This window comes from Bombyx mandarina, chromosome A1 (genome assembly GCF_030267445.1).
Source record: "Bombyx mandarina strain Sakado chromosome A1, ASM3026744v2".
Classification (NCBI taxonomy): domain Eukaryota; kingdom Metazoa; phylum Arthropoda; class Insecta; order Lepidoptera; family Bombycidae; genus Bombyx; species Bombyx mandarina.
The window spans coordinates 5,384,866-5,404,400 of record NC_143234.1 but is presented as its reverse complement, the minus strand read 5'-3'; the positions used below and the strand labels follow the sequence as shown (position 1 = coordinate 5,404,400).

General features: G+C 36.7%; 2 protein-coding genes across 10 annotated transcripts in view; both read right to left on the bottom strand.

Annotated features, from left to right (window-relative positions):
• The window catches only part of Rpb10 (DNA-directed RNA polymerases I, II, and III subunit Rpb10), a 276,671-nt gene that overhangs the window by 6,009 nt on the left and 251,127 nt on the right, over nucleotides 1-19,535 (bottom strand). The gene's annotated exons all lie outside the window — the stretch shown is intronic.
• The window catches only part of Dmtn (transmembrane and coiled-coil domain 2 protein Dmtn), a 46,891-nt gene that overhangs the window by 7,704 nt on the left and 19,652 nt on the right, over nucleotides 1-19,535 (bottom strand). For 2 of the 9 annotated variants that reach the window (XM_089739448.1, XM_089739454.1), the window contains exons 3-13: nucleotides 14,722-14,840; nucleotides 13,806-13,936; nucleotides 12,841-12,867; nucleotides 11,909-12,025; nucleotides 10,867-11,027; nucleotides 10,533-10,603; nucleotides 9,967-10,100; nucleotides 8,276-8,290; nucleotides 3,088-3,111; nucleotides 1,348-1,498; nucleotides 372-501 (exon numbers count right to left, since the gene is read on the bottom strand). In XM_089739448.1, the coding sequence (XP_089595574.1) occupies nucleotides 372-501; nucleotides 1,348-1,498; nucleotides 3,088-3,111; nucleotides 8,276-8,290; nucleotides 9,967-10,100; nucleotides 10,533-10,603; nucleotides 10,867-11,027; nucleotides 11,909-12,025; nucleotides 12,841-12,867; nucleotides 13,806-13,936; nucleotides 14,722-14,840 (1,080 nt within the window). The remainder of the gene's footprint in view (nucleotides 1-371; nucleotides 502-1,347; nucleotides 1,499-3,087; nucleotides 3,112-8,275; nucleotides 8,291-9,966; nucleotides 10,101-10,532; nucleotides 10,604-10,866; nucleotides 11,028-11,908; nucleotides 12,026-12,840; nucleotides 12,868-13,805; nucleotides 13,937-14,721; nucleotides 14,841-19,535) is intronic. The other 7 variants (XM_089739455.1, XM_089739449.1, XM_089739450.1 and 4 more) reach the window with 6 other exon arrangements.

The window sequence follows — 19,535 nt, the reverse complement described above, 5'->3', positions numbered from 1 at the left end:
TTCAAATTGCAAGCCGAACTTAAAATCAAAAATTCAACCTGATAATCCCACATAGAACATTTGACCGAGGTAATAAAACTATTGTTTTATCATCGGTCTTTGATACAGTGCGCATATTTTCAAGTTAATTAAATGCCTATAAGTTAGTAAAAATACTATTATAAGTATTCATTAATTACATTGACGATTCCGTTACATACATACATAGATACATATAACACATTCATAAGCCAATAGAAGAACGAGTTAAAAATGCCGAAAACATATACATAAAAATATACGTAAAATACTAGAATCAAACACCCTGTATATAATTTTTTTTTTAATACTGGAATCAACCACCCTGTATTTGTAATTAAACATTTATGTACCACCTTCAGCGCCTCTAGTTTTTCGGCTAACCGCTCATAGTCCTCCCTCCGCTCGCGTAGTTCGTTCAGGATCGGTTTGAGTGTGAACGCAGAGTCGGTCATATTGTTCGCACCCGTCTGCGTCGGGTACCTATTACATAGATCACATCAATGCATGCAATATCTTTTTTTTCCGATTTTTTATTTTTTTGTTGCTTACGTGTGTGGACGAGCTCACAGCCCACCTGGTGTTAAGTGGTTAGTGGAGCCCATAAACATCTACAATGTAAATGCGCCACCCACCTTGAGATATAAGTTCTAGGTGTCAAGTATAGTTACAACGGCTGCCCCACCCTTCAAACCGAAACGCATTACTGTTTCACGGCAGAAATAGGCAGGGTGGTGGTACTAACCCGCACGGAGTCTCTAAAGGTCCTACCAGACTTATTATCATTATTATTAGGAAGTCCGAAACTCATATAAATATTATCCTATCCATTAAGTACATCTATTTTCTACATGGATACCAAGTTTCAAGTCGATTCATGCACGATTCAGTAGTTATAACGGAACATCCGTAAAAACCACTGTAGATTTATATATTAGTATAGTTAAAAGTTGACCAGAGGCTATTCACCAAATGCCTATATAGAGTGCTCCAATATTTTTCAAGAAAACCCTCTGAAAGCCTGGAGAGACTCATAGTGACGGATAAAGTGGATGGAAGACGATCCAGAGGTCGAAACGGAAAAAGATGGAGTGACCAAGTGTCCGAGTGGCTGGACATGAGACTGAGCCACGCACTTCACTGTGCCACTGACCGACATAAGTGGATACAAATTACAAAAAAAGGTGACAGGCGGGCGCATCAGGATGCTCAGCAATGAACGATCGACTGAAGGAGGAGGAGGAGGAGGAGGAGGATAAATTAACAAAAACCACAGTCTGAAATGGTAATCATCATGTCCCTAACGTCGAGAAGTTGTCATTCACTTACGGCGCTCCCTCGCTGGTGACGGATGAGCTGGGCGAGGCGTCGGGCGAGTATTTGGGCGCTGGTGACGTAGCGGCTCGCGGCAACGTCGACCCTCGGGGGGCAGCCGCCTCGCCTACTTCCGAAGCCCTCGAACCTTCAGACGACGCGTTCGCTGTCAAGTTGTAGAGGCACTCAATACACAATAACGACTGTTGACTAACTAACGACGAGCTAATCGGTAGCTTCGTTTTACCTATTTCTCTAACAAATAGACTATTAGTTGTTATATGCCAATGTAGTACAGACACTAATAAAGCAAGTCGTCAGCCAGGGCTAATCGGTACATCGTCTTACCTAATTCTCTAACGAATAGGCTAATAGTTGTTATATGCCAATATGGTACAGACACTAATAAAGCAAGTCGTCAGCCAGATCTAATCGGTACCATCGTCTTGCCTATTTCTTTAACGAATAGGCTAATAGTTGTTATATGCCAATATAGTACAGACACTAATAAAGCAAGTCGTCAGCCAGGGCTAATCAGTACCATCGTCTTGCCTATTTCTCTAACGAATAGGCTAATAGTTGTTATATGCTAATATAGTACAAACACTAATAAAGCAAGTCGTCAGCCAGGGCTAATCGATACCATCGTCTTGCCTATTTCTCTAACGAGTAGGCTAATAGTTGTTATATGCCAATGCTACCCAAATTTCGACCTCATGTCTTAAGGTAGGTGGCGGGATGACTCATAGTAACAATGACACGGTAACAGAGCCACGAGATATATAGTCTAATTTTGGAACTATGCAGTTAGTCAAGCAATCATATTTAGAAAAATGTTAGTGTCATATTACATTATAATCATAACATTGTCGCATTGTAAAACTTAAGCGAAAGACAAATAAATCGGGCGTACCAGCACCAAGGCGCGACTGGGTTTTACTCTTTGAGTGCGAAGATCATAAGGAGGTTAATAAATGCCTCCCCTATGTCAAGCATGTGCATTATTATAAATTTATATTTATTAGATAAAAGATTTGTACAAAATGCTTGTTACAAAATTATTTTATACACGTGCTGCCATCTATTCTCGTGTACTTATAATATGATGTAACGAAAAGTTATATAATGAAGACAATTTAACAAAATTACATGACATTAATCTAAACTATAACAATATTTTAACATTGTTTTAATTATTTATTCAATGTATTAAATTTTGTAAATATAATTAACGTAAACATTTTTATAGAAATACACTATATCCCCCAGTCCCAGACCCGTGATAATTGCCAATATATTTTAATATTTAAGTGTTATGTGATAAATGTATTTCTATGTGAGTGAAAAAAATTAATGCTTTTTTTTATTGCTTTAAGAATTTATTACCTTTTAATTTTCACTCTAAAATTTAATAAAACAAAGCTATTATAGGAAGCGTGCGCGTTGTATATCTGTGGAAGCCGTTAAACCAACAACCATATTTATATGTGAATAGACAAAACAGTACCAATAATGTCCCATTAATAATAATTAAGCACTATTTTCTCCTCTGTTTGTCAATCAATTTCCTTTTTTTTTTGTTTTTCTTTGCTGCAGTCAGTTTTGTTTTCAGAATGTCAATTACAAACAAAAGGGAAAAATTTAATGTATGAAATCTTGAAATGTCAGTGATTATAGTCGAATTTCGTGATACGAACACTAGTAAAGACAAAAACTCAAAAAAGTAAACCGTTACAGTGTAAAGTGTTTATTTACCTCTTAGTTCCGCATGTGGTGGGGCTGGCGTGTAAAAACGAGACAGCATGATAAGCGACACAATTACACACAAATGCGCTTTTTTTTTTGGTTAATAAAAAAATATAACTATATTCTATGATTGAAAATGTGGATAAAGATTTTTTTTAGCAAATCCTGCTATAGTAAATATGTTTAGCTAGAAACTACGAAATGATAATCGCTAAGAAAGCTTTAGCATATTTTGGAGCTACAAGGGAACGAGCTTAATATAGTAATAGGTTAAAGCTAACAAACTAATCCTATTGAGACACTAGGTGCTAGATAAATGTAATATTTTTTGTACACTTTGAATATATTATCTATTTTATCTTTTGTTGTGCAAAAGACAAAATAAATAATCCGTTGAAGTCTGTTAAGACCGTTTGATGTAATTAGTAACGGATTCTTTCGCTGGTCTCTACGTATTTTAAGGTTATTTTATGGGGTCTAATTACAATCTTTTAAATACGAAAATGTGATTGAATTTCAGTCAAATGCCTTTAAAGTTATTATCAATAGTCATAAATAGAAGAACGAAATCTATCACGGTAACATTCAAAAAAATCCTTAATAAAATCTTTCAAATAGATTATCCCACAGTAGCACAATGTTTAGAAGCTGTCAACACCAATATCTGAATACCTTTTTCTCTTGCCATTATATATTTCCATTTGATTTCATTTTACGATCAATTTAAAATGTCGTCCCTTGCTTCTATCCTCCTTGGGATCGGCACACAAGTGATGAGAACTGAACTTTGGTAAAAATTCTTAATGTGTTTTGCTAATAATCTTGTAATATATACCTCAAGTTAGCGAATTATTTCTATCACACTTTTAACACGTTAAGACAGTACTCGAATCAATGCAAATTACAAATTAATACACGTGCAACGTATGAACGATGAGACTAATAATGGAAATATGATCTCAACTTTTAGTCATAAAACGTCATAGACGTTATATACTTATGTACGTCAGCACAATGTCAAATGTTAAATATCAACGAATAATACACCCTAGTCTTCCGTGACTACGAAAACTGTATATTTACATAACGTCGGTTTTTTTCCCCTACTTATGCTGATAGCCTTGAGAGGCTTCGCCCTAACGTGTAACTCACGGTGTTCAAGCCGGAGTGATGCTAACACTCGCCCTAGCAAGAGCAGTGGTTCGCAGAATCTACCACCGGATCGGGAACGCGACCCACTGTGAAGATCCGCCGAGAAACTCAGTGGGCTGTGTCTGTAGGTTAATTCGCTCGTCGAGCCGGTGCTTGTGGTACCTAAAACCACCGATAATGGATCGGGAGGATCCGTTATGACGAAAACGTCGGAACTAATATAATGAGAATTAAAAAAAAAAGTCTACGACTTACGAAAGGCAACGAAAACACCATCCGAACGTAGCTGGAATAGACCCTTTTTTTGGTCAGGAGGAAATCGCCGGACTTACCTCCATATCTAGTGGAGGGCGGAGCATGTCGGAGTCGAACTGACTAAAAGGAATAGCCCCTAGCTACCAGTGAATAGATAGAGGATAAAAAAAGATGGAAATGCTATACGATCGTACGTTGGGATATATTGCATTAATAGGCAAGTCGTTGTGATAAATATGAAAATATAAACTTTACGATTTGTTATGTTATGTTTCACCTTTAAAAAATCACGGCCGATGTGGATAGAACAACTCGTGTATTTTGGCTCGAGCAATGATTGTATAGTACGGTTTATTTTATTGATATTCTAGGCAGAATATTATACGGCTGATGGTTAGTCACCGTTGCTCATGGACATCAGCAATACTAGAGACATAGCCAAGAAGAATATATAAATATTGTTTGCAGTTTTTTTGCTCTAACACCCGTCAAAGGATGTCACTTTCTTTTCTTAGATTTAATAAGTGATCGTTAAAAGATCGCCTGAGGCAGGCTTTTGTCTTCGAACGCCATTAATGCGATTATACCAAAGTAACTATTCTGGTATTGGCGAATTTAAGCCGTACAACAATTTCGCGCGAAAATTAAGATCTATTTTTAGGTTAGAAACATTAACATATTTATGTTTAGATCATAAAATTGTGGAGGGAAATTTAAATTTCGAATACCAACCAATTTTTTATTTCGTTCTAAAGATCCTTATTAAAGCAATATACGACCAGTGTTAGTAGCTTATTGCGTGGTTTCGTATAAATCGGTTGCTGTTTTTGACTATATTTGTCAGATAATCACAATTCGTATCGTATTTCTCTCTGCTAATGGTTTGCTAGAAGAAAAATCATGAATGAGTTAAGCTCGCCTTTGTACATAGTATTTAGACATTCTTTTAAATCTGTTTTTATTTTATTTTCTTTTTTGTGTACAATAAGTATAAATATAATAAATAAAAAATAAATTTACATATAATCGGCTCTTGGACTTAACTTCTATTTACCGAACAATACAAATTTTAGTACCTATATTTATAATATTCTGCTAATGAACATTGCTTATTACTTTTTTTTTAATTCAATTTGAAATGTTAAGATCTGTAATATTCTTATCTATTCGTATTTACAAATGTTACTAAATATTCTCGATACTAAGCACTTATCAAGGTCAGAGGAGCCAATTGTGTGTTCTTCTTTGTTGAAAATATATGGACAAGAAGAAGAATACATTTCCTATTGTCTTGTTAGACACTGAAACAATTGTCTCCGGCGTAGGAACGAATACGGCGCCAATTACAATTAACCAATGGATATGGTCATGCAATATGAGGCGATTTGTTCAATTTAGATGTGACATGTAAATTAGATTTCTTTAGATACTTATTTAGGAAAGAAAAAGGTTCAAGAAATCCATTTGTTATGATTATGTTAGGTTAATGTTATGATTAATGAAAACTGTGAAGTTTTCAAAACGTCGTATACAATTTAACTGAAAAGAAAGAAAGAAAGAAAGAAAAGAAAGAAACCTTAACAATAATTTTAATTAAGTTATGATTTTCGTTTATTTTGCTGTGTGAGATCGTACTACGTGCTATCAATGAGAGCGACCCTATATTATCGAGCATCGTCAGATTTAAATTACATTGAATTTAATGTATATGAATATTACATCATTTGTTGATACAAACAGAAGGGACCTCGGTGATAACGGCGCGATAATGACATAGATAAGGATGTAGGAAGGACATAGTATTAACAGGACAATACAGACCGCAGTCAACAATACTGTTGAACTAAACAACAATATCTAACATCGAATCCCGATCCTTGAAGCTGAGTTATTATGAATATATTTACATTTCTTTCGGCACCTTTTGCATTTTCGAAACAACATTATCACTATTATCACCTTTACGTCATCATGACTGTGTACACTATTCTCGTTTAACACAGAGAGAACAACTTGTCTCGCGGATTACTCACAGATTACTGCAAAGGTCGATGTGTATATGTAAGGCGACGATTTGTTTAACGCGTTTTCCGTTCTTTATTCGCCGAGTTCGTGTTCGCGAACTAATCGCGAATAAATATACAATTATTTATTTTAATGTAAAGCAAACTTAAATAGAATATTTTTGTTCAACGTGATCTTCTATTAAATTTAGTAGAGGGTCTTAAAGAATCGTAATCAAACCGAAACGACAACCACCTTATTAACGTGAAAGAAAACACTATTAAATAATTGACTAAATTCAAGATTAATTACTAATTTGGTTTTTTTTAAACTGCAATGAAACTGGAGTCAACTGTCAGGTGCTTTATTGGTTTGTGGTTGTCCGTGTAGCGCGAGATACGGGGTTGTCCCGGCGTGTTCCAGAATATATTCGTTAAGTACGTTTTACGCTCATTGCAAAAAATACTAGTACATAATAATCAAAAAAAAAAATTTTCTTTATCGAAATTAGAATTAACATTGTTTATATTCGTGCACTTATATTGCATGTAATTTGTTATAAAAAAATCGGTTGTCTGTAAAGTCGGTTTTCTGACGATAGTTGAACGTGGCAACGTTATAAGAAAATATTCATGAAATGGTTTCATTTTTCAAAATAAAATTTTAATTTTATTTGTTTGTTTGATAAATATTTTGTATGGACAATTGACACCACATTCACTTTTCACTGAACTTCATACTTGACGAAAACATGTAAATGTATTATTGTATAGCAGCTGTCCACGCGGATGCATCGCCCATTCAAGTAGGAGAGACAGATGTCGAACGCTGCCGAATGCGGAGGCCAATTATCCTTCTTTGTCGCTCGTTGTGCGCTCTCGCTTGCACTTCAAGCCTTAAATGGAACGCCTCAATGAGCCATGTTTTTTCGTGCGTGCAGCCGGCTCCGTCGAATTATTATAAGACGTTGTCACGTCAATAGTATTTATGACTATTGCAAATCAGTTATGTATAATAAATAGTTCTCCAACAGATACAAATTGATATTTAACGACACGAATCGTTGAACGCGTAAATGTATACGGTGTTTTATTCACGCACGACTGGTCATCAATAATCCCGCGGCATTATGTTTTTTTTTTCCTTACGTTAATGTATGTACGCTTTTGCTGCAATGATTTCATAATATAGGTAGAATGCGGTAGGCAGAGACGTAGCTGTGCCCCTGGCATTGTTGACGTCCATTAGCGACGGTAACAATTCACCATCAGGTGGAAAGGCTTGTTTGCCTAAAAAAGGCAATAAAATTTCGCTTCTGTGAAATAGCTGCTCCAGTGGTGTAGTGGTGGGAGCCCCTGACTGCTGGGCAGAGGGTCGTGGGTTCGATTCCCACATCAGACAAACATTCGTGTGACGCACATTTTTAATATCTTATTATCAACATTTATATTTATACATTTAAACGTATATATGTAGATCTCTGTTTTCCATAGTATAGGGAATCCTAATTCGGGGCTAAATGACTATTCATGCATTATTAAATACTAATATTGAAGTTATTTTTTTTAAATTAAGTCTCTACTTTTATGTTTGACTAGATGACGGTATATAAGTAATAAAACCTAAGACCGTACGCTACAAACAAATCTATTGTGATGGTATTAATATACACACAGTTTAGTTAAAGTTAAAAAAAATAATAACCCACTATATTATAATGAAATGAATGTGAGTGTAAATTATTTACAGGATACATGAAACACTACCAATTTCCTTATATACTCACAAGCACCCGTGTTCTCTGTGAGACAAAATAAATATCTATTAAAATAAGACACATAATATGCATACATGAACTTGTTTTTGTATACGTAACATTTAAAGCAAAAAGCATATTAAAGCGTAGACAATAGAGTTTATATAATAGGTATACAAACAGAGTAACAGGTCTATCACATTTATGAGTAGCGTCGGCAAAGTACGACTGCAGAGACCAGAGAGCAAGCTAAAGGCGATCAAAAACATTTGCTAATTCCGTTGAAATATAGTCTTTATTGGGTTACGTTAAGATTTTATGTCAACAGAAACAGAGACAGTTGCTATCTCGCTCAGTTGCGGCGGGTTACTATTGGATACATAAGTAAAAGTATAACATAAACAATAGCATTTTTAACGTTGATGATGATTATCTATCTATCGTTTTAGAGTTCAATATTTAATTTATTTATTTTAGGCGACCCTTACATGTGGTTTCTACGATTATCTTTTCACTTTATATTTATCTGTTTATTGTTTACTTTATATTTAGAAATAGTGTACTAATATTGCTTCGTTATATCGTAAAAAGATTTTAACGATAATATAAACGGACAACCCTTCATACGATGCACTGGCAACATTGCCAGATAAGGGGGGTTAGGGTTACCAATTACTCTAAGAAGCGTGTCTTTTAACTCATTATAAGTATAACTTTAAAAACTCATTAATCACTAAATGATCAATACATCGATATCGGAGCGCTAGTGCATGGAGTGATCAAATGACTGACCCATCCCTGTTGGCTTAGAATAGTGACCGCCACGATACCTTGTTGTCGAATCACTGACCTATTTCGGTGCCGATATATCGTAGCGCGACTTCATATCAAAAGTACTGCAGTTATTTTCGAATAATACCGTAACAAAGGTATAGTTACGAGAAAATGAACCATACGCCTGTCCGCCATCGGTTGTAAAATAATGTATGGAAGTTAGAAGAAAAGAAAACTGTCGTAATATGGGGAGAACGAATTGAAAAAGTGTCCAACTATGAGCAGCAAATTATAACTCAAAAAACGCACTAAGAAAGCAACAGCGTAACAAGTAAATATGAATGTGGCCATTGTAAATAAAGTGTCATAAATTTAAAAATTTTAAATAATAATAGCACTTGCTAGGGTGGCGCCACCTTAAACGCTTTTGAAGGACACTTTTTCATATACCGTAGATTGGGGGGAATCGGGACCCTTTCCAAATCCTACATAAATTTTCAATGAATTTTCTTAGCGTAATACCAATAAAATTGAGATTAAAATGGTTCCGGAGGCTTAAATTTGTATATACGATGCGTTATTATACATAGTTCATTACAAAACATACACAAAAACTAAAAAAAACTAGCTTGACCCGATTCACCTTGGCTTTGGCGTGAATCAGGTTACATATGGGGACAATAGTTTTTCGATAGGGCTGGCACTATTTAGTTTTTAGGTAGGTACCTAACTTTAGGTAATTAACTTTTTAATATCTTTAATGAGTTACAAAACTCTAAGAATATTAAATAGTTTAATTTAGTCATCAAACACTAAATAAAGTATTGTGACATCCCAGATTTGTCCCTGTTCTAACTCTAGTCTCTATTACCCCCAATCTGCTGTACAGAGTGTGCTCGTTGCCCCTAACCTCCATAAACTGAGGTGATAAGATAGCGTATACAGACCGGCTAATTGAGCGATGTTGTCAGCGGACCCGAACCGGTTGGACCTCGAGAAGAGATGAGCGAATTCTCGTGGGGCGGCCATGACGCTGCCGCCGAGACCCGTTATGCCATCGCGGATGTTACCTCCCACGTTTCTATGAAAACAAGAATGCAAACGTCATTAGAGTTCTCCTATTTGTTTTATTTTTACTTCACTTTAATAGGCTACTTGTAATTGGGTGTTTTATAAGCCCGTACGGGTAGGTATCACCTCCCTGCCTGTTTCTGCCGTGAAGCAGTAATGCGTTTCGATTTAAAGGTTGGTACAGCCTATGTACTATAAAAAAAAATTAATTAGTACTCGTGTCACATAGTAGGTGGCGGCATTTACGTTGTTGACATCTATGGGCTCCGGTAACCACTTAACACCAGGTGGGTAATGAGCATCCATCGAAGCAATAAATTTAAAAAAGGTGTTAGCCACAATTTTATTTATGCTACGGAACCCATTTACCTTTATTATATTTGAATTAGATTAAATAAGACTTTAGAACATATACATCAGTAATTTTACAAAGTTAACATACTTTAAACCTTGTCCCATGTCCCGCAGAACTTCTCGAGGTTGTCTGTGAGCTTGTCCGCTGGAGCCATGTTGCTATAAAAATAAAATTCAAATTCATTTATTTTAATCGAGATGCCAATGTACATTCTTACTTAAAGCGAAAATAATCTCTACTATTGGTTGCAAAAAGTAACGAAATTAATATTATGGAATGTCTTGTAGCAGGAATAAGTCTGGGTAGTCTGGTTGTGAATCAGTCCCACGATACGATTTAAAGGGTAGGTACAACCCTAATACGTTATTTTTTTAATAATTGTAATTGACACTCCGATCTAATGTTTGATCTCGTGACTCACCTCCCAGTTCTTGATCCTCTTGTTGTAGCCCTCGAGTTTCTTCTGCAGTTGCGCGATGCAAAGGGCGCTCTTCTGGTTTTTCTTCTCGAACACCGCCTTGATCCGCTGGAGCTGCTGCTTGTCCGCATTGGCTGCCAGCTTCAAGTATTCGTTCACGTTGTCTGCAATCAATAAATATGGGTGACAGATTCAGTAAAAAAATTATATTAATGTAATTGAATGTGTATGATATTACGAAAAGGGAACATCTCACATATTTTTTTTCTTTTTTTTTCTTAGATGGTTGAACGAGCTCACAGCCCACCTGATGTTCAGTGGTTACTGGAACCCATTGACATCTACAAAGTAAATGCACCACCCATCTTGAGATATAAGTTCTAAGGTCTCAAGTATAGTTACAACGGCTGCGGCACCCTTCAAACCGAAACGCATTACTGCTTCACGGCAGAAATAGGCGAAGTGGACCACCACTTCGCCTCTACCTCTTGTGAGTCCGCACGGGTAGGTACCAACCTACTCACAAGAGGTCCTACCACCAGTAATTACGCAAATTATAATTTTGCGGGTTTGATTTTTATTGCACGATGTTATTCCTTCATCGTGGAAGTCAATCGTGAACATTTGTTGAGTACGTATTTCATTAGAAAAAATGGTACCCGCCTGAGATTGGAACATGAGTGCATCGCTCAACACGTATGCACCAGATGTCTTTTCCTTAAGGCCACGACGACTTCGATATCGCATAATTTGACAAACGTTTTTTTTTTCTGCGAATACCATTTTATTACACGCACATACGATAACGTTTAGTTAGAAAAATCAGTGGTGCGCAAACTTTTTTTTGACTACGTCCCCTTCAGTAGAGACATTTTTGGCGATCTGTAAGCTAGGGAGAGGGAGTGGCATTACAAGCTGCTTAGTTAAAAAAAAAATGGCGACCCCCCACAATCCCCTAGTGGCCCCCACAGAGGTTGCGACCTCTAGTTTGAGCACCACTGTTCTACACTACGACGACTTCATCTTAAAATATAATTAGTCTCACCGTCTCTGATGGTCTGCTCGAGCCGTATCAGTTCTTTAGTACGTTCAATCTTGTTGTTCAGATGAGCGATGGCCGCTTGGGCCTTACTCGATGTAGCGTTTGTACCATCTGCTTCATCTGAAAATATTATATTATTAAAATTATGTGTTTCCCAGCAATTTATTTTCTTGATTAGACCGGTGAACGATCTTGCGAAACTAATTTAAGCCCATAGACATCAACAACGTAAGGAGACATCCGTTCTAAATTTCAACTCTACAGGGTGTCCCAGAACTCAACGTCAAGCCGAAACGGGGTGACAGGATTGATTGTAACCACCAGAAAAAAAATCTATCCCATGCAGTTTGGAAATTATGGGCATTTAAGAAAAACCTAGAAATTTGTTCAAACTGTAACCATTTTTCGGTTATTGTGGTTAATTTTTATTATTTTTGTTCATTTAAACTTCGGAACCGTAACCCTAAATAACATTTCTAGAACCACAGTCAAAAATAATGACACAACTGCCCCATCTTTTCTAGAATGAAGACTATTTGTTAAACTATGAATGTAAAATTTTCAAAATTTGTCGACCTTGAAAGGCATGTCTTTAAAAAAAATGTTCTAAAGTGCCTTGGCAAGTGCCATTAAATGTTCGCGCATTTAATCATAATTGTAAAATGGTACAATACTTGTTAGTTTCATACTAAAAAAAAACTAGTAAAAAAATAAAAACCTCGAGTAACCCGATTTTTGCTAACCCATTTTACTCAGTTCAAATTATTTTTTAATTTGCACAAGCTCTTGGTACGTTCTGAATTTTACGAGAAAATTTACCAACTCGCTTTTACCCTTTTCTACTAGAAACAGCGTTAATGGTATACTACTATTGGATACAAAATTACAATATTTGCAACCAAAACAACAAAAAAAACAAACATATTTGATCTTACCTTGAGTCGAGTAATCACCATCTTGACCTGAAATACATATAAATACATAAATATAAGTAAATAATTTTTTTAAATATAAACTCAATACTTGACATTTACGACTAGTCCAAATTATTTACTAAAGCTTTTTCCCTAATGATAACATGAATTTACTATTATTATTAGGCATGATGTCACTTCGTATCCCTGTCCGAAATTTCTAAGCTGATTTAACATAGACAGTTAGTATTTTCTTTTTTTGTCAGGAGGAAATCGCCCGACTTCCGCCCTTCACTGGGGATGGAGGGCGGGGTATGTCGGAGTCGAACCGACTAAAACCTCCTGTCGCTCAACAACCAACATCCAAACCTTGCATGAGACAAAATCATGAAAAGGCAAAGAAGGGAAAGTGAAGCGTTTAGTGCGGAGCACATCTCTCCCATCACCCTCCCCCTCGGGACGGTCGTCGACCACCAGCCCTCTCGGTCGGCAGGCTATCCGAAGCCCGCCTAGATGGCGCCGGTTAGAATGGTCTATGCTACGGAATACCCCGCTGGGTCAGAACCAGCGCGGGTTGAGGATAGCCGGCCTTCCATCACCCAGATGCTCATGCATAAAACGCGTGCAGAGCAGCTTGCACGTCGTCTTCTTAGGCCCCCTTCGCCGGTCCCCAGGCAGGCGACGAGCGTGTGCTCCGCCGTAAACAGTTAGCATAGATAATTTCTATCACTAATATTTGAAAGGTGTATTAACAAAAACGACTAGGGCGCTATCTGTAGTATATACATGGCAAAAGACATTCCGTAAAGTGACAACGACAATGTTTGAGCTTCGACTTTGTTCAATAAACCACGGGCAAATGCAAAGAACCAAACAAACTTAAAAACATTTAATTATAATACTTAAAATAAATTAGATATGTCGTAATCGATCGTTATGCAAATCGTACATGCCAATGTCAGTGTCAAAATCGAATATCGACTCACTCCTGTAGGCCGGCGAGCCGTATTCGTCCGAAGAGAGAGCGTAGGATACGTTGGGGCTGTATACGGTACTGGCATAGTCGCCTGGAGCCATCAGACCTGACAGAATCTTCTTCTGCGGCGAATCTTCTAAGCTATAAATGAAATATTAGTATTTTTTTATTTGATTTTCTTGTTTTTTTTTCCTATGCTGATAGCCTTGAGAGGCTATATCAGCGTTGCCTTAGCGTGTAGGTGAACAAACCGGGAGTGTTACTAACACTGCCCCTAGCAAGAGCAGTGCTTCGCGGAATCTACCACCGGATCGGAAACGCGACCCACCGAGAAGATTCGGCGAGAAACTCAACGGGCGTTTTCTTGGTACGTACGTACATTTGTATTAACATGAAAATTTGCACATTAGTTTTATCGCTCTAATATCCCAGTATCAACAGGATATAAAAAAAAGTTGAATATAATTATTAGTTCGGTTTGGTTATTTAATCGTGGCTTATAATTTAAAATTAAATTAATTATTTATTGGATTTTAACCAGTGAACACGCTTATGCTTCTCTGTAACTATCACTACATAATTGAATGAGAAACTTATTTCTTTGAACTAGTCGAACGCTATTTGTGGTACATTGATGGTTCTATGACAGTTAGCTTGAACAATATACAAATGTTGACGAATAAGTTATCAATGACCACGAAAACTGTTAATAACAAATAGGTACATCACAGGTAGATTGAAAAAAAAAACGCGGATTAAAACCATAAAATAGTATATAGAGATAAGGCACCCAGACACGAAGCAAATTCGTTGTCACATGAATATGGGTATGGAACTAATGATCCTTAGATCAATAATACTGAAGTAAACGTCAAAAAACGATTGAATATCTTTTAATTAATTTCAAAAACAGCTAAGGTACTAACTCTCTAGATGTATTTCCCGTGGCGTTGGCGGTAAGAGGACTGTTACCGAGATCTCGTGAATGAGACTTGGCGTGATGCGTTCTATCGCCGTGACGAGATGATGAACTTGAAGACGGCTCCTGAAAACGAATTAAATCTATCAATTATTATTACCTTTTAGGACAATTTAAAAAATATTCGCTTATAGATAAGGGGACAGGATTAAATGATTGTAGATTAATGACATTACATTGCCTTTACAGAGATATGAGGACGGAACAAAAAAAAAACATAATTAATTGCATTCCACTGCGCAGTGCAGGTGAAAACAAATGCGCTATGAATTTTACGTAAAGGAATTAAGCGTTAATTTTAAAGCTTAAGTCTACTTTGAGCTTTTAAAATCGAATAATAAAAATTGTTTGGATATTTCTTGTAATTTATGCACATTACACTGTCATATATTTATATTCGGTGATAACTTTTTTACTTTTAATTTTACAATTTAATGCCCTAAAAAAAAATCTGTTTTTTTTTTATTACTTAATTACTCCAGAAACAATTTTAACACACACTTAGTATATGCACTTTGGCCGTAATTTTATAGTGTTGTTATGCCGAAAGCTTCCACTACAATGAACAGTAACCTGATCTGAAAACAATGTCGAACCAATGGTACGCACGTAAACAAGCATGCCCCGATGATGCACACTGTGCAGTCTCTGAGTTATTTTTGTTAATGACGATACGCCTCTTTAACACCGAATCCGTTTACGAAAGTTACACCTCTTTAAAAGTGTTTGTGTTTAAAATAAATATTTTTTCTTTCTTCATAATATAGTTTACGTTGCAGCCATGCCATACATAGATACGGGCATGGGATGACATAACGAAAGTTAGCGACAAGGGTAGCAATTAATAACGCAGCTTTATTATTTATATTTGACTAGCTGACCCGGCAGACTTCGTAGTGCCTCAACCGATAAATAAAAGTCCTCAGCTTTTGTATAAAATAAACTTAAAACAAACAAAAGGAATCCGTCCGACGGGGGACACATCAAAGTAAAAACAAAATTGTTATTTTTGTTTAATTCCGAGCATTTTCATATTTATCTACCTTTTAAACCTTCTCAGGACTTCCACAAATAATTCAAGACCAAAATTAGCCAAATCGATCCAGACGTTCTCGAGTTTTAGCGAGACTAACGAACAGCAATTCATTTTTATATACATATATAGATAGATAATTCATGTTACAACATTTTCATAATAACGGAAGATTGCTGGTCTTCGTCGTACCGTCGGCCGTCTGGTGTAGTGGTAAGTGACATGGTCAGTACACAAGGGGGTCGCAGGTTCGAATCCCCCCCCGGGAAGATATTTGTATCATAAATATAAAATGTCTTTTCCAGGGTTATGGATGTATATTATAAATATGTATGTGTATAATACAAATCTTACATTTATTTCCGTTATCTGGTACCTGTAACACAAGTTCTTTACGAACTTAGCACGGGACAACGTGGCGTGATTGTTAGTAAATATTTATTTATTTATTTGCTTCCAAAATTTTTGAAGCAAGTAATTAATACAAAATTTGCAAACAGCACTAGTTAGGTATAGTTATAGGTATCTTGGCTAGCATTGCATCCCTAGCATTGCTGAAGTGCATGAAAAACGGTGACTAGCTAGTAACTACCGTCAGGTGCGTCGTACGTTCGTATGTATACAAAGGCAATAAAAAAACCTAAAAAAATTCAATCATAATTCGCCGACCCGTAAACTTCAATCTTCAACCACAATATGTGTGGATCTCTAACGTGGAATCAAGACAACCCCTTTTTTCCCTACCTAATTGTTGGTAGCTTAAAAGACTATTCCAACTACATATATGCATGCGAACGTGTAGGTTGGCTCATGGGGCTTGACCTGAGAGAGCTTACTAACATTGGCCCAAGAATAATACTTCACTCAATCTACTACCATAATCGCGACATAACCAAAGTGGAATGGGCGTTCCGAACAAGGATTGGTGGTAGAATAATAAAGGTGAATAGATCGATACGATAACTTAAAAATTTATGTGTAGGTAAAGGTGAAAAAACTTATTTTGTATTTCGCTGTCGCCACGAATGAAGGTGTAAGGTTTGTAAATCTTCTCAAAAGTATTAATATAAGTTCGTTTGTTTATTTACTCGGACTAGGATGTGTTTTATGCGGATAAGACAAGCATCTACCTGCTTATTCCTTCCGTAAAATAATCAATGCATTCAAGTTTTGCAGGTGGTGATACTTGTTCCAATGCAATTGACTTGTGGTAGGTACCTGATACCTTTGAAAGGCTGTTGGCTTAGTTGGGCTTTGTATTATAAAAATTGAGACTTAGAAATGATCAAGCTCAAGAGGTTTGTGGTCTCCGGTAATCGCTTAGCAGTAGATGATCCGTGAGATCGTCCCATCTAAATAAAAAAAAATAGGAATTCAACATTTATCAAAATGACGGTATTCGTATTTCGGTTTTTATGGACCCCTGTGACCGAACACAGACAAGGTACTACTATTATATTCAGTAAAAATATAAAGCGCATAGTATGCGCTGATATGAATTTTATAGAGTTGTAAAAAGTAAAAGATTTGTAAAATAATTTGTGTTAGTTCAGTCGCGACGTATCATTGGACTGGTGGGGTCGGGTCAACGACACGAGGCCAAGGGTCAAGGGTTCGGACTTCTGTCGGGAGCGGGCAACTTCGTTTCACATTATAGCGTTCTTGTTAGACTTGGCTGACTTTCAACGATATGCTGAATTACGGCTAGACAAGAAAACTAATTTTGATCAGAATGTTTTATAAATTTTGCAGTTACATTTTTTTTTATTAAACTATAAACGAAACTTTACTTTTTTTTTTATTGCTTAAATGGGTGGACGAGCTAGCAGCCCACCTGGTGTTAAGTGGTTACTGGAGCCCATAGACATCTACAACGTAAATGCGCCACCCGCCTTGAGATATAAGTTCTAAGATCTCAGTATAGTTACAACGGCTGCCTTACCCTTCAGACCGAAACGCATTACTGCTGAGTTTGTCACCGGATCTTCTCTGTGGGTCGCAATTTCGATCTGATAGTGCATTAGGGCGAAGTACTGTTCATAATAGTGTTAGTAAGTCCTTTCAGCCCCAGTAGCCCACCTACACGTCCGCATGTAGTTGGAATAGCCGTTTAAGCTACCAATGATTAGGTAGGGAAAAAAGGGCTTGTCTTGATTCCACGATAGAGATCCAAACGTATTATGGTTAAAGATTGAACTTTTCGGGTCGGCGAATTATGATTGAATTTTTCAGATATTTTTTATTGCTTTTGCATACACATGAGTGTACGACCCACCTGACGGTTAGTAGTCACCGTTGCTCATGCATTTCAGCAATGCCATGGACATAGTCAAGATACCTATGACTGTATCCGGCTAGTGCTGTTGTAAAAGTTGTAATAATCACTTTCTTCACAAACTGCTGTCTTTTTAACTTGAACCCATTTTAGAAGCAATCTTCTGATACAACTAATATCTTATAAAAAAAAAATTATAAAATAAATGATTGAATATAAATAATAAAACTGCGTTCTTTATTGATATCCTTGTCGCTAAACATTCCTGACATGACAAGGACATGAAACCTGTGCATCCATGAGTAATTCGATTTCCATTACCTTTTGAAACGCGACGACTTCCATAATAGAAAAGCAGTGCGCAATGAATAATTTATCAAGAACTATTTTAATAATAATGTTATTTTAGCATTAGACTAAGTTTTTTTTTTATTGCTTAGATGGGTGGACGAGCTCACAGCCCACCTGGTGTTAAGTGGTTACTGGAGCCCATAGACATCTACAACCTATATGGTAAATGCGCCACCCACCTTGAGATATAAGATCCAAGATCTCAGTATAGTCACAACGGCTGCCCCACCCTTCAAACCGAAACGCATTACTGCTTCACGGCAGAAACAGGCAGGGCGGTGGTACCCACCCGCGCGGACTCACAAGAGATCCTACCACCAGTAATTACGCAAATAATAATTTTAAGGGTTTCATTTTTATTACACGATGTTATTCCTTCACCGTGGAAGTTAATCGTGAACATTTGTTGAGTACGTAATTCATTAGAAAAATTGGTACCCACCTGAGATTCGAACACCGGTGTATCGCTCAACACGAATGCACCGGACGTCTTATCCCTTAGGCCACGACGACTTCGACTACTTAAATACTACGATTCTTATATTCCTCTCAAAGGTGAACGTGTTTGCTCGAAGATTTTCGCGCGTCCTTAGATCTTGCCCTGTCACTGACGCGATGTACTAATTAACAATTACGACTATTTTCTAAAATTAACCACTGAACAAAACTGATTAATTGTCGTTAAGCATTCGAGATATCTTTTTGAAATTTTCTATCAGTTCTATACAATCTTCTGATCGAAATATTTTTTTAAATCGGAAAATATTAAACCTTTTTAAATCAATGCACCACTCCTTAAACTCGTAACTCTTTTCGAACACGGGCTCAATAAACAAATGAAATACAATGTACCGTCCTATCTGATAGAAGGTGGTTACTGTCACCAAAGCCAGAGAAGGTGGTTATTGTCACCATATCTACTAAGGAAGTTGTACCATCACACGCGCGATTTTATTTTGAAACGGTCCGTGACAATCCAAATCTTATAATAAATATTGACCGCCTTGTACATGTAGCGCATACTCGCTTTTTTTTAAATGATGGGGAGTCCGTTTACGGGATATCCGGTCGAGGGTGGTAACAGACCGAGTTATGTCGGATT